The 21743-nt window shown below is 41.6% G+C and overlaps 1 protein-coding gene across 1 annotated transcript in view; it reads right to left on the minus strand.

The window, feature by feature from the left end:
• cacna1ha (calcium channel, voltage-dependent, T type, alpha 1H subunit a) overlaps positions 1 to 21743 on the minus strand; it is a 348995-nt gene that overhangs the window by 218778 nt on the left and 108474 nt on the right. Inside the window, exons 7-8 of the mRNA XM_059979077.1 lie at positions 10350 to 11136; positions 3014 to 3405 (exon numbers count right to left, since the gene is read on the minus strand). Of these exons, the coding sequence (XP_059835060.1) occupies positions 3014 to 3405; positions 10350 to 11136 (1179 nt within the window). The remainder of the gene's footprint in view (positions 1 to 3013; positions 3406 to 10349; positions 11137 to 21743) is intronic.

Raw genomic sequence — 21743 nt, forward strand, 5'->3', positions numbered from 1 at the left:
AAAGATGCTGTGGTAGCTGCCTGTGCATCAGCCTCCCCACATTAAACAAAGTCATGTTTGCCATTAAGGGAATAACCCCCTTAGGAGAACATCATATTCAACTCGAGTGATCGTACTACTAATATTACAATGGAATCTTACTATAAGTAACCTCTTAAGATACTTTCTACTTGTTCGTGAGAAAATAACCTTCCAGTGTCCAAACAGAAGCCAAAACTTTTGTAAAATTAAGTCTTAGTAAGACTCACTAATAAAAGAAAATGCAATATAAGTTGTCATTCAAAACTTGACTGGTATTAAAACAAAGAAATTATGTTGTTGAAGCTCTATGTATCTCTGCTATCAGGCATCTGGTGTCAGGTAGCAACAGTGATGAAAATGAAGCGTGATGGTCAAGTATTTATTATACCGGACAACCTCCTGTATACTTCTGCATTTATCTTATCGTATGGGCTGCTGATCAAGAAAATCACCATGAAATTTCCCTATCATGCACCATTTTTTAAAATTATTCGCAGAATAACTGATGCTAAGATTAAGGAAGGCATTTTTGTTGGTCCACAAATCAAACAGGTCATCAATGTAGGCAATTTGAAGAATTTCTAGTGGGGACCGGAGAAAATCGCATGAAAGGCATACAAGGGTGTTGCTGAAATTTTTCTTGGCAACGACAAAACACTAAACTATGTGCAGCTGGTTGACAACATGCAGCAAGCATACAAGACCATGAAGTGCAACACGTCACTAAAGATTCATTTTCTGCATTCCCATTTAGACCTCTTCTCTCATATCTTGGCGCTGTCAGTGATGAGCATGGTGAAAAGTTTCACCAGGACATTGCAGACATTGCAGGGCAACTGGAAACCATCAACTCTGGCTGATTATTGTTGGACACTTAAGTGAGAAGCCTCAGACATGGAGTGCAAACAAAAATCATCAATGAAATATTTTTAGTTTAGTTGAACTTTTGCGAAGTGTCAGCAACATTATGCAATTAAACACATTATATTCACTACAAGTTAATTTCTTATTTTTCCAAATTCTCATGTGATACAAGTAATCTGAAATTATATCTGCATTCAACTTCAAGTGGTCTATCACATAAAAAAAATTTGAGGAGGCAATACTTCCAAAAAATCTGTTGTCCAGTGTTATAAGCAATCTCATATTGTAATAACATTTCCACTTGATTCCTGAAGAAATGCCCTTAAAGTGTCCAAACATGAATGATAGAGACATGGAGGGTACAGAAGAGTAGGTTAAAGGGTTGGCACAACATTTTGTGCTGAAGGGCTTGACTGTGCTGTAGTGTTCTGTGTTCTATATTTTATCCACATATTTCCTCAGATCACACAACTTCTAACATTTTCCGCTCAGTGATACTTAAATTATAACCACCACCAGCCTCTGTATTCAGTGGGTCATCAACTGCGTTTTCTGTAAGCTTCAAAAAGATTGCATCAATAGACTCAGAATCACAGAGCGAGGGCCACAGATCTCTGTACCCCTCCCATCCATATATTTATCCAATCTTCTCTTAAGTGTTGCAGTCAAATCTGCATCTGCCACTGGCAGCTTGCTGCCCACTTGTACTGTCCTCTGACAGAAGTTCTCCTTCAGACTCCCTTAAATATTTCACCTCTAACCCTTAACTACTGTAACTAGTTCTGATCTCACCAGACCTCAGTGGAAAAAGCATGATTGCATTTACCCTACCCATACTTCTCATATTCCCCGCCCTCTCTCTTTCATTATTTAGAAGAGTCCAAGTGTTTCATGAGTCCTAAATTTGCTTTTTGGTTTCCACCAGCTGCTTCCTCAGCATTTTCCCATCCAAACACATTGCCATCGAGGCCTGCAGCACAGAAACAGACACCAGCCCAGCTGGCCCATGCCAAACAAGATGCCCATCCAAACTAGGCCCATTTGCCCAGAGATACAACACCATTGCTTTCACTTCCTTCCTTCCCATCAACCAGAGATTCAAACAGCCAAAGCAACAAATCACTTGTACTTCTTCCGATCTTGTATATTGCATTCGCCTCTCACAACGTGGTCTCCTCCACACTGGACAAACTGAATGCAGATTGTGTGGCCACTCTACAGATCACCAGTATCGATTCTGAAGGAGTGGCACTAGCTTCCTGTGGCCTAATATAAGATTTAATTTTCCACCACATCCCTACTCTGACTTATCTCCAAGGCTTCCTATCCTATCATAACAAGGTATAATGCAAACTTAAGCATTATCTGGACACATTGCTATCTTTTGAACTTAAACTATTTCAGGTGATTTACTTTCTTTGTCTGCATCACAACTGGTCATTTCTGCTGGAAGTCATCCAACGGTGATATTCACAGAGTCCTTTTCTCTCCATGTGTTCTGGGCGTATCCCACAGCTCTCCATTTCACAGCACTCCCCCACCCTAATTTCATAGTTTTTACTCATCATCTTTCTCTAAGGGCCCCCATTAACCAACCAGATGACCTCTACAATGTATCGCCATGGCAATCTTAGTTGCGTCCTATCAGTGACCTTCCCTTTATCCCATCTCTCTCTCCGCCATCTTCAATGAAACTTGAAACCACCTTGTTCTCTCACTTTCTCAGTTCAGACTAGGGGTCCTTGACCTAAAGATGTTAACTCTGTCTTTCTTTGCATAAATGCAGCCCAATCAGCTGTACTTTTCCAGTATTTTCTGTTACTATTCAACTCCGGGACACACCAGTAGCTCAACAGTGGTTGTGTTACACCATAAGATTATCGTACTCACTACTTGCTCCACTTTAATCAAGAGCAATAATCTCATCAAGGCAATTGGCTTTCAATGGCAAATAACTTGATTCAAGTTATTAATATTTTTTGCATTCATAATTAATATTACTAACATTAATAATATTTTCAGTCTGATTAGTTTTCAAAGCTTACCCAGCAAAATCACAGGAAAGCATAACTAAGTCAAAGAATATTGAAGTGCAAAATTGCTTCTGCAAGTGATTGCAGCCACTAACCTGCTCATGATACTCAATGCCCATGCTCAGTGTATTTATCAGAATGGCAATCATAATCCCACGGTTGAAATATTTGCTTTCAACAATTTTCTTCATCTTTTCGGAGAACAACGTCCAGACCAGTACGCATTTATTCATTTCCTTTGGTTTCTTCTTCTTCTTCTCTATCTGATCTCTTTGGTCGCTTTTCCTGACGTCGTGAGTGAATTCGTACACACCGTCGGCATCAGAATCTCCGCTCTCTGAGTCATTGAGCTCGAGCTCGGGGTTTTCCAAGACACGGGCACAATATGGACAGTTCTGAAGCTCACAGGTTAAGTCTCTAGTCTGGGTATTGGCGGTGGAACACGGCATGCTGATCCCTGACAACTTGCTTGCAGCTCGAAAGATTCCTTCAATAAAGACACCCAGACAAAACTATCAAGGTACAATCGAATTTACCGAATTTTCAGTTCATCACTTATCTGCAAACCTTAGTAACGCTCTCTCTTATTATTTTTATAACACGGCAATGTGATACACATCTACTGTTCACTTAAACTGCCAGCTTAAAGGTAGGAACTAGTCATCCACAGGACTCTGCAAAAGTCTTAGGCACAAGTAAAAAATTTCTGTAAAGCAAAGCAGCTTTCAAAAATAATGAAACGTTTCTAGATATCAAAAAAAACTATAAAAAGCAGCAAATAGTTACAAAAACTAAATCAAATCAATATTTGGTGTGACCACCCTTTGTTGTTAAAACAGTATCAATTCTGTTAGGTACACTGTCATGGAGATTTATTAGAAAATAAACTGGCAGGTTGTTCCATGTATCTTGGAGAACTTGCCACAGTTTCTCTGCAGACTTTGGCTGTCTCATTTACTACTATCTCTCCAGATAATCCCAGACAGCCTCAATGATGTTGGGATCAGGGCTCTGTATAGGACATACCATCTGAAACCATATAAAAAATCTAGGGTGCCTAAGACTTTTGCACAGTACTGTATTTCATGAGCATAATAGATTATGTCAATGGACACTCTCTAATATTGTATTTCTACTTTGTTTCATTTAGTCTTATGAGGAGATTCGCATCCAATCCATTTGTTTTATGAATGAATAGCCCATTTCCATTCAAAACATAAAATATAAAGACAGCTAATTAAAATCAGCCATAAAACTAATGTAAGTAGGATCTTCTATATTTGACTCAATAAAGATCAGATTTATTAAGGTAGAGAGTGTGCAGAAAAGATTCACAAGGGTAATGCCAGGATTGAAGGGCAAGACTGGATAGCCTCGAACTTCACTCAACTTCGTTTGGCCCATCACTGAACTGCCCCCACAAACTATGGATTCAGTTACAAGGACTTTTCATCTCATAGTTATTGTTTATCATGTTGCACGCGTTTCTGCATTCTGGTTACTCTTTTTTTTGCTGTTTTTGAGCGGTTTGATTGGGACTGGGGGGCTTTGGCAAAGAGTGGCCCCACGGTCTACAGTGAGATGTGGCATGGCACCAACCCGAACTAAACTGAATACTACTGGACTCCTTGTCTGATATTCTGTGTGTAGTTTGCTTGCTTTTTGCTGTTTACGCAATTTGTCCTTTTTCCATGTGTTGGGTGTATGATGTTCTTGGCTGCCCGCCAGAGGACAAATCACAGAGTCATATTCTGTACACATACTTTGATAATAAATGCAATCTGAATCACTGAATCTTTGAATTTATTTATTATTACTATTTCTTCCTTTGTATTTGCAGTTTGTTGTCTTTTGCACACTGGTTGCTTGTCCATCCTGTTGGCAGCTGCCTCTCATTGAATCTATTATGGTTCTTGGATTTACTGAATATGGTGGCATATATGTACATTGACAGTAAATTTACTTCGAACTTTGAACTGCTGACTCTGGACCAAAGGAGGCTGAGGGGCTACATAGAGTTCTATACAACCTTGAGGGGCACAGATAAAGTGCAATTCCTAGAGCAAGGCAGTCTAAAACTAGAAGCAGATGTTTAAGGTGAGAGGGGAAAGATTTAAGAGTGTCTGAGAAGCAAGTTTTTCCACACAAAGGGTGGTAGGTTTACTGAATAAGTGTGGATACAGTTACAACACTTACAGGACATTTTGGCAGGTATATGGAGAGGAAAGGTTGGGAGGAAATTTGCACCAAATCCAGGCAAATGGGGCTACCTCAGGAATCATTTTGGGCAAGTTGGGCTGGAGGGGAAGTTACTGTACTGTAAAAATCTACGACTCTGTGAGAAGTGGTTGTTATATCAAAACTAGTTTTGAAAAAGTGAAGACAGATAAAACATTGAGAACATCTTTTTCTTAGTGGAGAGAGACAGAGAGAGGGAATAACCATGGTAATAAAATATTACCATTTTGGCCCTCTTATACCTACACACATTACTGGGCCACTTCCAGCAACAGGAAGACATGATAGCCAAATTAAAACATGGCATCTGGGACCATATTTTCTGTTTGGTGCTCAAAAACTAAATTTTGGATGTCAGAGCACATGATGAATTGAGAATGTGGAGAATTTTAGATTTAGTGGCCACTAACCCAAATTGGCAAAAATAGCACAACTTTTGATACTTATTCTCCAAGGTTTTGTTGATGAACATTTTCAGATTCACCAGATGTCTCTTCCACAATGCAATCGTTCAACATAAGCAGAAAACAGTCTGTCTCTCTGGGGTGGCTGTCTTGCAGAACGTTTCCACAAAACACAATCTGCATGTCCCAGAAAGTCTGTATAGAGTAAATGCTCCAATCAGGGAAAATTTCCTGTGCATACTCTCAATGGGCACTTTATTAGGTACACCTGTATACCTGCTCATTAATGCAAATAGCTAATCAGCCAATCACTTGGCAGCAACTCAATGCATAAATACATGCAGGCATGATCAAAAGGTACAGCTGTTGTTCAACCCAAACACCAAAATGAGGAAGACATGTGACATGTGAGGAAGACCATGGAATGATTGTTGGCTCTAGATGGGGTAGTTCGAGTATCTCAGAAACTCCTGATCTCTTGGGATTTTCACTCTCCACACTCTCGAGAGCAGGGGTTCCCAACCTGGGATCTATGGACCTCTCAGATAATGACAGGGATCAATGGCATTAACTGAGGGGTCCAAGTTAAAAAAAAAGGGCTGGGAATCCCTGCTCAAGAGTTTACAGAGAATGTACAAAACACAAAAAAATCCAGTGAGTGGCAGTCCTGTAGGAGAAAATGCCTTGATAATGGGAGAGGGCAGAGGAGGATGGCCATACTGGTTCAAGCTGATAGAGGGAAAAATATAACTCAAATAACCATGTGTTACAACTCTGAATGCTCAATACATGAAACCTTGAACTGGATGGGCTACAGCAGCAGAAGACCACGGACATCCATCCTGTCCCCAAGAACGTGGCCAAACAATAAACTACTGCAATAAACGATAAACAGATAACAATTGACGATTGCGTAAGGAATAGATATAAGATTTCAACAGAACTTCTTTTAATAGAGATCTCTCTTCCCTAAATTGTCTTGGTTTAAAGTGTGCATAAGGCAATATTGGTGAACAGAAGCAACAGACTGTGGGACATTGGGGAAGAAAGTCAATAATCATGTCACAGTGACAGTATAACTGATGTAGCACAGGAGGAACTTAATGGAATTTTACTTTCATGTACTTGAGGCAATGGCACCACAGGCTACAATCAAACTTTGTAAGATCTATATAACAACTTGTGCGTTTATCGCAATTGCTTCCTGTGGCATGTTCAAAGGACAATTGTGATTTCAAATCCCAGCAAAATTGGAGTTGACAGGGACCTGGAGATTTACTTTGAAGTCTTCAACATAGTTATGCGCCATGTCATGTGACGTCGGTGATCATGGTCCACATGACTATGATTGTTCTTGGCAATTTTTTTTTACAGAAGTGGTTTGCCATTGCTTTCTTCTGGGCAGTGTCTTTACAAGATGGGTGACCCCAGCCATTATGAATACTCTTCAGAGACTGTCTGGCTGGCATCAGTGGTCCCATAACCAGGTTGTCTTTTTCATCAAATTTTCACATCTTCCACGTTTTAGTATCCTGCCTTTAGCTCTGCACTCCGGTGGTCACTTTATTAGGTACACCTGTACACCTGCTCATTCATCAAATCTCTAATTAGCCAAACATCAGCAGCATCTCAATGCATAAAAAGCATACAGACATGGTCAAGAGATTCAGTTGTTGTTTCAGACCAAATATCAGAATGGGGAAGAAATATGACATTGACTGTTGGTGCCAAAGGAGTGGTTTGAGGAACTCAGAAACTGCTGATGAGGAGATTTAATTAAAAAGACAAAATTATATTGGAAGAAAAGGCTTATTTTCATGGAACATGCAGGAACAGAAAAGATGTTTTATTTTCAGTTAAAAGAAAGGAATCAGAAAGGAGACGTTACTAAGAGCCACTATTATTTTAAGTTGTTTGAGTGGCGGGGTGAAAGATCTGTCTCTATCAAAGGAGATGTAAGTAGCCCCTTCCCTCCACTAGCCTGCAGGTCACACTTAGGCAAGGTGTAGCACCTGCTTAGCACCCCCCACCCCCGATCAGGGTCACATGAAGTCATGGGAGCAGATGTTGGTCATCACACCTGGTGCATAATCCTAAATCCTGGTGATTACTGAAGAGTAATGATAACGGCTGGGGTCTCCCGCCTTGTAAAGACTCTGCCCAGAAGAAGACAATGGCAAACGACTTCCGTAGAAAAACTTCCCAAGAACAATATGGTCATTGTCCATGATCACCCATACGATATGGCACGTAATGAATGAGGTAAGTGAATGGTCAATTCAGGAGGGAGAAGGTAAGAAGGTCACGGGGAAAATTTGTGGTAGAATGGGTTTGCTCTGTGAGCTGACATTAACATGATGGCCTAAAAAATATCCTCTAAGTCAGAGTTTCCTAATCTGGGGACCACAGATCCCTCAGTTGATGGTAGGAGTCCATGGCATAAAAAAGGGTTGGGAACCCCTGTTCTATGTCATAAGGAAATATAGTAAGTAGATAGGAAGCACCTGTGCATGAACAGGTAAGTTGAAAAGCAACAAGGAGTTTTCACTTCTGAACAAAGAGCATTGAATATAGAATGGTGCCACACAGCACATGTTTGGTCCACATTGTTGTGCTCATACTTTAACCTACTTCTCTAGAGCATAGAAGAATGAGGGGAGATGGAGGTATACAAAATAATGAGGGCTAAAGAGAGGGTTAAGGCAAGTTAATGTGAAGATCCTATTGTCCTCCTTTCTCTTCATGCCTTGGGGTGCATCAGGCGGCAACCTATTTGTTTCTTTAGCATTATCTGTCTTTTTTAAGAGGCCAAGTTGTTAGCTTGATGCTCAACCCAGCACAAACAAAAAGTGGGAAAGGAGCCAGCTGGATTCAAACCTGGGACCCCGTGCCTGGATGACTGGTGCGGATGCCACTACACCACCGGCTGGCTGATGTAAAGATCCTATTACTTTAGAATTAAAGACTTACTCACACATCAACACCTTTGGAAGTGAAATCCTACCACAATTTCTCTGACCTTGAAAATGTAATAAACCACAGCACCACCAACAATGCCTTAATCCAGATGTGTGTAGGATTTGTTTTGTGTGTTTAATTTTTTTGTAAAAATTGTGTACATTTTTTTGTTTTTTTCCTTGTGAATTACACAATTATGAGGGATACAGATAGGGTAAATGCAAGCAGGCTTGTTCCACTGAGGTCAGATGAGACTAGAACTAGAGGTCATGGGTTAAGGGTGAAAGGTGAAATAGTTAAGGGGAACATGAGAGGGAACTTCTTCACTCAGAGGATTTTAAGAGTGTGGAACGAGTTGGCAATGGTAGTGGGGATTGACTGATTTCAACATTGAAGGTAAATTCAGCTAAGTACATGGATGGAGGGCTGTGATCTGGGTGCAGAGGATGGGAAAAGAAATATTAATAGATTGGCATGAACTAGATAGGTGAAAGGTCCTGCTTCTCTGCTCTATGACTCTACTCTAAGATCGGTCAAATACCAATCAGACATATCTGCTAGATGACCTGTCCCTAGCAATGAATGAGCTGTCTAAAGAACAAAATAAAATAGTATGAACAATGCTGGATACAAACAATAATACAAATATTTTCAAGGCCATTGTTCTGTGTGCAATTCTAATAAGGAATTTGAACTTAGATTCAAAGACTGAAAATTCTATAAACACTCAGCGGGTCAGGCAGCATCTGTGGAAAATTAACAGTTCAGGTACAGACCCTTTGTCAGACAGGAGAAAAGTTAGTTCTAAGGTGGAGACAAGACAGGGAGCAGTGGATAGAATGCAGGGAATATCTCAGTTCGGGTGATGTTAGATTTGTTGTGGTAATTAACTAACGCTATCTGGTTGGTAGATTAAACACATTAGCAAACCTGTTCTCATCCTATCAGAAAGATTCATTGTGGTACATCTATCACTGCAACTTAAAACTAACTTACTTTTATTATTTCCCAGTGCTGATTAATCTAAAATGTTAACTCTATTTTTCTGTTCTACTGTGAATGCCTGCAGGAAAATATCGGTACTTTGATAACGAATTTACTTTGAACTTTCCAGAAGCTGCCTGATCTGTTGAGTGCTTCCAGCATTGTCCATCACTACTTCTGATTTTCTGCTTCTCCAGTTTTTCAAGCTTCATTTACTGTTGCACTTGATTCTATCAATTCATTTGATGAGAACTTTAGCCAGAGGGTGATGAATCTCTGGAATTCATTGCCACAGACGGCTGTGAAGGGCAAGACAGTGGGTACATTTAAAGGGGTGCTTGATAGGTTCTTGATTAGCAAGGGTGTCAAAGTTTATGGGGAGAAGGCAGGAGAACGGGGTTGAGTGGGAAAATAAATCAGCCATGATGGAATGGTGAAGCAGATCCGATTTGCTAAATGGCCTAATTCTATTCCTTTCTTAGGGTCTTAAAATCTCATAGGTAGAAACCAGGTGGGAGGGAAGGAGTCCAACCTGAAGACAGGTGAGGGGGGAAGGTGGTGGGTAGGTGGGGGAGAGGGGCTGATGTGAGAAACAGGGAGGTGATAGGTGCACTCGATGGGTTGAATGGCTGAATGGCTTAACCCTCCTCTTATATCTTATAGTCTAATTCAGCAATGTGCGCCAAGGCGATCAGTTGGAAGTCTGCTTTATTCTTAATCTCTTTATTAATCCTACTTAATGGATTTTGAATGTCAGAGCAATTGTGAAATCAGTTCACTTCATTATGAAGCCTTTAACCCATTCAAATGGATGTTGAGGTGGCAACGGAATCATGTTATCGCTTACCATGGTTCCCCACCAAGTGGTGTAGTTTGCCAAAGGAATCAGTCAAGTTCATCTTAGGCTTCACTTTGCCCACAGCGAAGGATGTGTTACCACTTTTCTTGTCCTTTGGCTTTGGTGTGGAGCTGTTCTTGCTCATCAAAGATGGAACGATAGTTGGATAGTTGGTGCCCCCGCGGTGTGCAAGGCCGGCCATTAGCTTAACGTTAGCTGCAGTGGAAGACTTGCAAGCAACTTGTGGCCCCTCAAAGTGGCAGTCAGCATGGTAAATACTGTGGATGGACTCAGCCCCTGAAGGGGGGGTCTGATGGTTGAGCGCAGATGAAGGAAGCATGAGTCTGCTGTCCACCTGCACTGCGTTCATCTCCACGTCACTGAGCTCCGGGCCTCCCCGCTGTGCCCTTGAACTGCCATTGCTGATATGATAATGGTGGTGGTGGTGGTGGTGATGATGGTGAATGAGATGATGAATCGACCGCAGGCGCCCTTTATTCTGGCACTTCCTCTCCTGCCCGTTCGAGCTGCTCGAGCTGACCTTCTTGCGCCGCTTGTTCCGCCAGGTCTTGTAAAGCCGCAAAGTTCGGCGCTTCACCTTCCGGTAGAGGTGGGAAATGTACTTAAGGAGTTCCTCGTAGCAGCTCCCTGGCTCAGAGAAACTTGCAATTGTGCTATCGTTTGAAAGAAATCGAGCTCGCTGCTCCTGCATTAATTGATTTTCGCGTTGCTTTGTTTCAGAAAATTGCGTTGCTATGACAACCAGGCACAGGTTAATCATGAAGAATGAACCGACCTAAAGAAATTTTTTGAGAGATAAAAATATACATAATCAGTTTTAAACTGGTAACAAGAAAATTTTCAATAGCAACAATTATGCTATAGCATTATAATATTATGATCACAACAAAATAGATGGAATTTATCATGCACTCGACAGAATAAATATCTCAGCAATGGCTTACACATGTGTGTTCTTTCTTCTAATTTTTATTTTAGAGATACACCCAATTACACTCATGTGACCAACTAACCTACTGACCCATACATCTTTGGAACGTGGGAGGAAAACAGAGGGCCCAGAGGTAACCAATGCAGGCACAGGGAGAAACATACAAACTCCTTATAGACAGTGGCAGGAATTGATGCTGGGTAATAATGTTACGCTAACTGCTGCTCAAACCGTTCTGCATTGGTTGTAAAAATCGTATTAATGCACCTGAAATTATACACTTTGATAGGAACAATGTAACTATAGCTGTTTAGGAACTTGGGAGGAAATATGGGCTGGAAATTGATGTGTTTTTATGGCGTCAACCTGTGTGATGGGTTACCTAACACTACTTGTGAGAGCCACATTGAGAACAGCCCCTGTTGGGTTTCAGCCCTGTGGCTTTTAATTGATGAATTGTCAGCGTCTGTGTGGCTGCCTGCATGCCGCCTTGCACCTGCACTCTTTGTAGCCGCCTCTTAAAAGGAGAAACGAGACTCTTTGAGTTAGCGGGTAGTGTTGCTGCATAGGGTGGGAGAGGGTCCCTAATGGAAAATAAAGACTTGCTGGACAGGCTGGTGAAGGACAGAGCATATTCTCTGGATAAAGGGACACAAAAACCTTCACAGGGGAGCTCCTGGCAGGAGGATAAGGCCATGGGTGAGCCTCTCAACATCTATACTTTGGGCAAGCTGTAGGAACAGGCAAACAACCAGAGGCAAGAGTAGGCCACCCAGTCTCTCCTCCCTGTTCTACCATTCGACAGGATCATGCACAACAATTTACCTCAGCACCCCTTTACTGCACTGACCCCAATTCCCTTGAAAACCTGAGTATCTAAACTGCCATCGATTTTTGTCCTGAATATTCCCAGCAAATGAGCCTCCTCATGGGTAGTGAGTTCTGAAGATTGGTCACCCTCTTAGCAAAGAAATTTCATTTCGTTTACTGGATAGCTAACCCTGTATTTTGAGATCTTGTTCCCTCAGCCGGGGGGAGAAAACTCCATATTCACCCTGTGAGGCCAGCAATTTGTAGGTTACTATAAGATCATCTCCTGCCACCTCATCCTTTTGAGATACGGGAGATCTTGAATCCCTTTGGTGGCATTAAAGGCAGTTTAATCGACAGCCATTTAAACAATACTGTACAGGAGAAATGAAGGTAGTCAGATCTCAAACAAGAGAAAACCTGCAGATGCTGGAAATCCAAAGCAAAACACATGAAATGCTGGAGGAGCTCAGCAGGCTGGACTGTGTCCATGGAAAAGAATAACAGCCAACGTTTTGGCTCAAGACCCTCTTCAGTACTGAGAGGGAAGGGGAGAGAATTAAACGGCTTGGGGAGGGGAAAGGGGCTAGGTGAAAAGTGATAGGTGAAGCCAGGTGGGTGGGAAAGGTCAACAACTGGAGATGAAAGAATCTGTTAGGAGAGGAGAGTGGACAATACCAGAAAGGGGAGGAGGAGGAAGGGACCTGGAGGAAGAAGAAATAAAAGGTCAGAGTGGGAAATAGAGGATATGTGTGTGTGTGTGTGTGTGTGTGTGTGTGTGTGTGTGTGTGTGTGTGTGTGTGTGTGTGTGTGTGTGTGTGTGTGTGTGTGTGTGTGTGTTTGTGTGTGTGTGTGTGTGTGTGTGCGTGTGTGTGTGTGTGTGTGTGGGGGGGGTGTTTACCAGAAGCAGACATTGATATTCATACCATCAGGTTGGAGGATACCTAGGCAGAATATAAGGTGTTGCTCCTCTGACCTGAGGGTGGCCTCATCCTGGCACAAGAGGAGGCCATGGATTGACACATCGGAATGGGAATGGGATTCAGAATTAAAATGTTTGGCCACCGGGAAGTCCTGCTTTTGGTGGATGGTGTGGAGGTGCCTGACAAAATCAAATCTGACTGTTATTGAGGAAATTAGAAGTGTTCCCTTTTAGACCAATGAGGCTGTAAAGCTCACAAAATTTGAAATTTGCATGTTACACTACTGTTGACATCATTTGGGAAACATTCTATAGCAGAAAATAATGCCAGACAGAACAAAAATCTCTCAAACTATCTCCAGAGCTCAAACAAAATGCAGGAGGAACTCAGCAGTTCAGGCAGCATCTATGGAAAAGAATAAACAGTCAACATTTCGGGCTGATACCCTTCACCTGGACTGGAAAAAAAGAATTTAGAGCAAGATGGTAGGGGAGGGGTGGAAGAAGTACAAGGTGGTAGGTGATAGGTGAAACTGGGAGGAGGGAAGGGGTGAAGTAAAAAGCTCTGAAGCTAATAAGTGAAAGAGATGAAGGGCTGGAGAAGAGGGAATCTGATAGAAGATGGTAGAAAATCATGGAATAAAGGGAAGGGATGAGGAGCACCAGAGGGTTTCCTATTCATGATGAAGGGCCCAGGCCTGAAACATGGACTGTTTCTCCAGCATGTTTGTGTTTGTTGCTTGGATTTCCAGTATCTGCAGATTTTCTCATCTTCAAAGTTCAAAGTACGTTTACTATCAAGGTATCTATACTACATATATACAGTTCTGAGATTCATCTCCTTGCAGGCAGCTACAAGCCAAAGAAACCCAATGGAACCAATTTTAAAAAACTGTGAAACACCCACTATTATTCAAACAATAAAAGAAAGCAGATAATATTCAGAACTGCAGTTTGTGAATTCGAGTTCACAGCCATGAACCATTTACAGCTGATTAGTTGCAGGACTTGGCCTCAGTTCAGTGCAGAGATGGGTAAACCTCTTTGAACACCAGCCCATCCCTCTCCTCTGGCCCCAACACCCTGATCTTTACAATCTGGCCTGGTGCTTAAGTTGGCCAAACAGCAAGTCGTACCTCAAATTATCAGCAAAATAAATAACACGAGATAAATTATCAGTAAAATGGCTTCTCCAGCAGTGTGTTTGCTTGCTCCAGATTCCATATCTGTAGCATCCTGTGTCTTTGAGATATATTCACAAATGGGCACTAAGTCATTCAGAAATGTGTACAAAATTGCTCTACTCCAATTTAAGTCAATTTTCAACAGCACAGCTTTGTTCTTTGAGCAAATCTTGGGTGAAAACATTCTCTTTCCTTAGTGATCAGATCGTTCTTCTAACAGCTGACAAAAGCTGGGTCTTCCATTATGCACACTGGACAAAAATTATTTTCCTGTCTCAGTACACAGGAATATTGTGGCTTTGAATTTCATCTTTGCTTGAATAACAATCATACCACAATTTTCTCTGTGGGTCTGAGGGATAGGAAACATATATTGAATATTGCTTGATGCCTCTTTCCACACACTTCCGATAAAAAGCTGGCCACCAGTTCAAGTGTAGCCATTTGGGCGACATTTTCTTCAAAGTTGCCATATCTGTCTTGGTAGCATCATTGACATTATGAGGGAAGGTTGAGATTTCTTACATTCAAAATGGTGCTTTAAAGCTTTAACACCTTTTTCAGATCATACACTCAGTGGCCACTTTATTAGATACACAAGTGGAACCTGGTGAGCTTTTCTTCAACTTTGACATGTTGAGTGTTAAGATATGCTCCTCTGCATATCACTGTTGCAATGCACAGTTATTTAAGTTATTGTCACATTCTTCTCGGCTTGGACAGTATGGCTGTTCTCTGATTAGCAAGGAATTTATGCTCAGAGAACTGCACTCACTGGATGTTTTCACTATTTTTCTCACCATTCTTTGTAAACTCTGGGAACTGTTGTGTATGAAAATCCCAGGAAATCAGCAGTTTCTGAGATACTCAAACCACCCCATCTGGCACCAACAATCATTCCACAGTCAAAGTCACATAGATCACATTTCTTCCCCATTCTGATGTTTGGTCTGAACAAAAACTGAATCTTTAGACCATGTTTTATGTATTGAGTTGCTGCCACATGATTGGCTGATTAGATATTTGTATTGACAAGCTGATGTACAGGTGTACCTAAAAAGTGGTCACTGAGTGTATATTTTAGGTCGTATTCACTACAATGGGCCCTCTCATCCTATTACGCTGGGAGTTTGCAGTCCCTTGAAAGCCGATGAAAAAAGTTGCTGTGCTCTCTCTTAGCAAAACTTTAATTTAAGTACTGTTATTAGAATAGTAAACCTAAGGCTGTTCGCAAGAGGTTTGGCAACAAACAGTAGTGCTTTCCTGATGTATACGACAAATAAACTCTTCTTGGGCTTCCAGTCGGGAACAGGCATCAGTTTTAGCCGACGTTTCAATGGCAAACTCTGCCATCTTCATTAGGGATGAAGTCTGGGTATGCCTAGTCTGGTGGTATTTATACCTCCGTCATCTGTCCCTCCTGATTGGTTAGTCCTCATCCAATCAGGTTTCCGCTGTCCCACCTTGTTTACAATTGCATTCCAGTTCTTGCTTAAAGTGAGACTTCTGCCTTTGTTAAAATTCTTTTCCTCTCATTTTATTTTGATGGCTTCCTTCACCAAGTGGTCCCAAAAGCCATCGGTGCGACACAGCAGTTTTGTGCCATCAAAGTCATTCCTATGGCCATTGTGAATGTAGCGTCTGCTACTGCTGATTTCTCCGGGTAATACGAATGGATACACGTCCTGGATCTCAGGATGGCTGGTGTTTACAGGATTCCCTGTGAATAGGGAGAAGTGTGTATCGGCCAAAAGGGATGCACGGTGGAGACCCGCATCAAGGAGCACAGGAGATGTATCGGTTTGGGTTTTAGGACCACCTGGTGAAGGAGGTCATTGAAATAAAACTAGGTGGGACGGCGGAAACCTGATTTGCTGAGGGCTAACCATCAGGAGGGGCAGATGACAGGGGTATAAATACCACCGGACTAGACATGCCCAGGCATCATCACTGATAAAAATGGCAGAGTCTGTCATCGAAATGCTGGTTAAAATTCATACCTGTACCCAGCTGGAAGCTCAAGAAGAGTTTATAAACATTAACTGATTAAAATGGCATCACCATGTCCAAATGCTTCAACAAAGAACCAAGTTTTATGGAGCTTTGTAAAAGAGGCAAGGAGCATAATGAAGAAATTCTAGAGTGTAAGTGTAGGCATAACAACTAATGGCAGAGCTATTTGCTTCATGATCAAACAAGGGACAAGGCAAGGGTGAGCAGCTTCAAGTTCCTGGGTGTCAGCATCTCTGAGGAACTATCCTAGACCCAGCACATTGATGTAATTACATCGAAGGCACCAAAGGCTATATTTCATTAGGAGTTTGAGAAAATTTAGCATGCCACAAAAGATGACTAAATTTCTACAGATGTACCTCGGAGAGCATGCTGACTCTGGTTACATCACCATCTGGTATGGAGGGGGCAATGCACAGAATAGGAAAAAAATGCAGAGGGTTATAAATTCATGAGCACAAGCCTCTCCACCGTCAAGGATATCTTCAAAAGGCAGTGCTTCAAGAAGGCGGTATCCATCAATAGGGACCCTCACCACTCTTGCCCTCTTCTCATTCAGGGAGGAGGTACTGGAGCCTGAAGACACACATCCAATGTTTTAGGAACAGCTTCTTCCCCTCCGCTATCATATTTCCGAGTGGACCCGTGAACCCATGAATGCCATCACACCTTTTGTGAACATGACAAAATCTGCAGAAGCAGGAAATCCAAAGTAACACACACAAAATGCTGGAGGAACTCAGCAGGTCAGGCAGCATCTATGGAAATGAATAAACAGTTGTCATTTTGGGCTGATACCCTTTTTCAGGACTGGAAGAGAAGGGAGAAGATGACAGAATAAAAAGGTGGGGGTCTGGGAAGAAGGTGAGGCCTAACATTTTGCCTTCTTTTTGCACTATTTTTTAAAATAAAATTTTATTGTAACATAGATTTTTTTTATGTCTTGCACTGTATTGCTACCACAGAACAAGTTCCATGATATATAACAGTGATGATGAATCTGATTCTGATTCTGAATCTGGGGGCAGAAACTGGGTGTTCATTGAGTTCACTTGCTTAATTGAAAATAGTCCAAAGTGACAGGAACACTAATAGGATTGTGAAATGATGAGGTTCTTGTAAAAACACATCAGGTTTATTAATGCTCTTGGATGGGAAAGGAGATCTGATCTGGCGCAAGGGTGCCTCCAAGCCCACAGGAATGTGTTTGATTCTTAGCAAGTGAGTCTGTGAAATGGCAGCAGCAAGTCACACAACATACTCAGAGGCATTGAAGAAGGGAATCTCATCACCAGCTGTTCAAAAGAACTTAGAGTCATAAATTCAGACAGCACAGGAACAGGCCATTCGGTCCAGTCAATCTGTACTGACCATCAAGCATCCACTTACACTAATCTTTTATATTATTGTCCCTACTTTCCCAAACTGGGAAATTAAAAATTAATGCCAGCCTGGTCAGAATAACAGTGTGAGACATAAGAGCAGAATTAGGCCATTCAACCCATCAAGTCTGCTCCCCCATTCTGTCATGGCTGATTTAATACCCCTCTCAGCCCCATTCTCCAGCTTTCTAACCATAAACTTTGACACCCTGACTAATCTAGAACCTTTCAAACTCTGCTTTAAATATATCTGATGCCTGTGTCCTGTGAAGGAATAAAATTTGGACATTAAGGTTGGTGAACATATCTCAAACTACTTTAAAGAATGAGAAAATGGTAATCAGGATAGAATAGGTGTGATAAAAATCATGGATTTGAATTGGTGCTCTTGTAGGACTCAATGAATAGTGCTAGAATAAATATAGGGGCATAAAATTACAGTGAAGATAGGGTAAAGAGTGAAGATTTGCCAAAGGCTTATGCTGGATATTTCCAGCATCTAAGGCATTCCTGTTCCACCACTTCACTTATATTTTACAATATAGAGGTTTCAATTTGACTAGGTCAAGAGGTCTACAGTTGCTTTCCTGCTCTTTCAAAACCCTGAAGAAAAATTCCACAAACAAATCTCGGATTACTCCAAATTTCCGTGCCCAAGCCAAATAAACAGCAAAGGATCAGCCCAAATTACATGACACTAAAGTTAAAATCCAGGCTTATCTTTCCCCTACTGACCTAGAATGACACCTAAAGTGGAAGTCAATGCAACCATAAGACAAAAGAGCAGCATCACGCCATTCAGTCCACTGAGCCTGGTCCTCCACAGCTGATTTAATATTCCCCTCAACCCCATTCTCCTGTCCTCCCCCCTCCCATAACATTTGATACTCTCACAAATCAAGAACCTATCAACATCTGCTTTAAATATACCTAATGACTTGACTTCCATGACCATCTGTGGCAAAGATTTACCACTTTCTGACTGCAGTAATACCTCTTCATCTCTGATCTAAATGGACATCCTTGTATTCTGAGGCTGTGCCATCTGGTCCTAGTCTCCCCCACTATAGGAAACATCCTCTCCACAGCCACACTTTCTCGGCCTTGCAGTACAAATTCATGATATATTTTAATAGCAAACACTTAAAACTTATTGCAACCATCACAGAAAAATGTAATTTTAGTCTCTCTGCAAGCCACATTCTATACATAAAAAGGCTCATTATAAAATATTCAAAACATAGAATTAAATTGAACAAATATTGAATTTTGCATTTCTGACTCAGCACGTTCAACTTGTGCTTTTTTACTGGAATTGAATTCTAAGCTGAAAAATTGCTTTCATCGACTGTTGAGTAAATAGAGGAAATATTTATACATCAGTTCATAAAATACATAATTTTAATTATATCGGTCTGGTATTGATTGCCAATAGAATGAAAACCTTTGCCTTAACTAATTCAAACTGAATTACGAGTTATTTTCCCACTAATATGTTTTCTGTTTGGTCAGGTTGCTATCTCATAAATTGTGATGCTCTGGTTTTCATTTAAAAATGTTTTGGTTCACTTATCAGTACAAATGAATCCCTACATTCTCTTAATAGTAGCCGGAGCATCTGTTCATCTCCCCAAAGAACTGGTGATGAGAATGATGCTGATCTATTTCTGTATGCTTCTGACACTTTTGCCCAAAGTTTGTTGGCTGCTACCCATGCACAAGATCTGGAACAATATTTTGTGTCTCTGGGATTCTGGAAGCTGAACAATAAATGGCACATTTACTAAAGGAAGCTTGGTGAATGCAGCAAAATGTTTGGAGGACAATTCGAGGTCCAGAAGCTGGAACCACAAGTCTGCGTATCTCTGTGAGTCTGCTGGTGAAGTTAAAGCCCAGTGTCTGCGAATTCACAGGCTCACTGGCGACTCAACCTGTCCTGGGGTTAGAGAACTGTCTAGGTGAGTGCGTGGCCGCGAGAAAGCAAGGAACAGGGCTTGGTTCGCTGTTGTTGCTTTAATGCTTCTAGTGTTCTGTATTGTTCCTCCCAGCAATGTGGGCATGCTATGCTGGCGCTGGAATGTGTGGCAACACTTGTGGTCTGCCCTCAGCACATCCTTAGGTGTGTTAGTTGTTAACACAAACAACACATTTCACCGTATGCTTTGATATACATGCATTGAATAGGTCTAAATCTGAATCTGAAAGTTAGAAGTATATCCCATGGTAACAATAATGGCAGAAAGTTTTGCAAAGTTGTGGTTCCGAAACTTGCCATAGAATGCAAGGCTCCTGACGGGATAAAAGTGGAAAGGACGTTCACTAGGATATGTTCTGAGCTGGGACATTACAGTTATGAAGAATGTGAAGACTGGGAAATTGGGTTTGTTTTCCTTGAAGTAGAGGAGGCTGAGGGGGAACCTGATGGAATTACACAAAATGATGAGGGCGGTAAAGATGGAGTAAAGTTTTCCCCAGAGCAGAAGTTCAGCGTAATAGGTAACCAGCTTAGAAGGGATTTGGGGAGGAAGCTTTATCATCCAGAAAGTGGTTAGTAACTGAAACTGGTCAAAGGTAAGTTTTTTTACACAGAGAGTGGTGAGTGCGTGGAATGGGCTGTCAGTGACAGTGGTGGAGGCAGATACGAAGGGTCTTTTAAGAGACTCCTGCTTAGGCACATGGAGCTTAGAAAAATAGAGGGCTATGGGTAACCCTAGGTAATTTCTAATGTAAGTACATGTTTAGCACAGCATTTTGGGCCGAAGGGCCTGTATTGTGCTGTAGTTTTTCCCATGTTTCCATGTTTCACACAACATGAGAGAACTGTGGGGAAAGCCAAGCACTTGAGTGCCAATCAAGTCGGGTTTCTGTAAATGAGTACTTGAAGTTCTGCATGGACAGGATGGGCCAAAGGGTCATTTTCTATGCTGTAACAACTCAATCACCAGTAATGATATTTATACCACGTGGCCACATTGATGCACTACATGTGAACTGGAATTAATTTCACTAAGCAATACATACATTTGAAAACACAACACATACAGTGGTGCAATGGTTAGCAGTACAGTCCAATACAAGCGACCTGGATTCAGTTCCTGCCGCTGTCTGAAAGGAATTTGTACGTTCCCTCCAGGTGCTCTGTTTTCCTCCCACAATCCAAAGATGTACCAGTTGGTAGTTAGTTGGTCATTGTAAATTGTCCCGTGATTTGGCCAGGATTAAATAGGGGGATTGCTGGGCAGCATGGCTGGGAAGTCCTATTCCGGAGTCTATCTTAGTAAATAAATAAATATAACGTCAGCATGAAATGTTGGCAAGCATGTAAGTGGGCAGCAGTATGTGACTTGCAAAAGGAAGTTATGAACTCCAGAATATATTCACAAGGACATAGGGAGTTGCTGGGCCACCCAATAAAGGTGTATTAGATCATTAGGGGCACAGACAGGGGAAAAGCATGTCATCTCTTTTCTCAAGAGAACCCTTGTTTCCTGTTTGCCTGCAGGAAGATGAACCTCAGACTTGTTTACTGCATACATACTTTGAATCTTTGAAAAGAGGGCATTGGTTTAAGATCAGAGGCAGGAGATTTAAAAGGGACATCGAGGCAGCTTATTCTCGGCAAAGGTGGTGGGTATTTGGAATGAGTTGTCAGAAGCAGAGTTTGAGATGGACACATTAGCAACATTTAAAAGCCATACAGATCAGTGCATAGGTGGGAGTGGCTTACACATCTATGGGGCAACAGTGGGAAGAAGGGACTAACTTTCTGACCAACACATAAGACACTTGAGCAGAATAAGGCCATTTGGCCTATCTAGTCTGCTCCACCATTCAATCATGACTGATTTATTTTCCCTTTCATCACCATTCTCTTGCCTTCTCTCACTAACCTTTGACATCCTTACTAATTAAGTACCCATCAACCTCTTCCTTAAACAAGGGTTCCCCCTTACTTAATGATATTAGCCTATGGAATAAAAAATGGGGGGAGAGGGATTTGATGCTATTGTCACTTTTTTTTCTGTGAGGGAGGGGTGGAGGATTTTGGAATTTGTGAATTCTGCTTTTCTCTTTTTCATGCCGGGGGGTGGGGGGTGAAGTTGATTTATTTTCTTTCAACAACCCCCATGGTCTTTCTGT

This window comes from Hypanus sabinus, chromosome 9, assembly GCF_030144855.1.
Source record: "Hypanus sabinus isolate sHypSab1 chromosome 9, sHypSab1.hap1, whole genome shotgun sequence".
Classification (NCBI taxonomy): domain Eukaryota; kingdom Metazoa; phylum Chordata; class Chondrichthyes; order Myliobatiformes; family Dasyatidae; genus Hypanus; species Hypanus sabinus.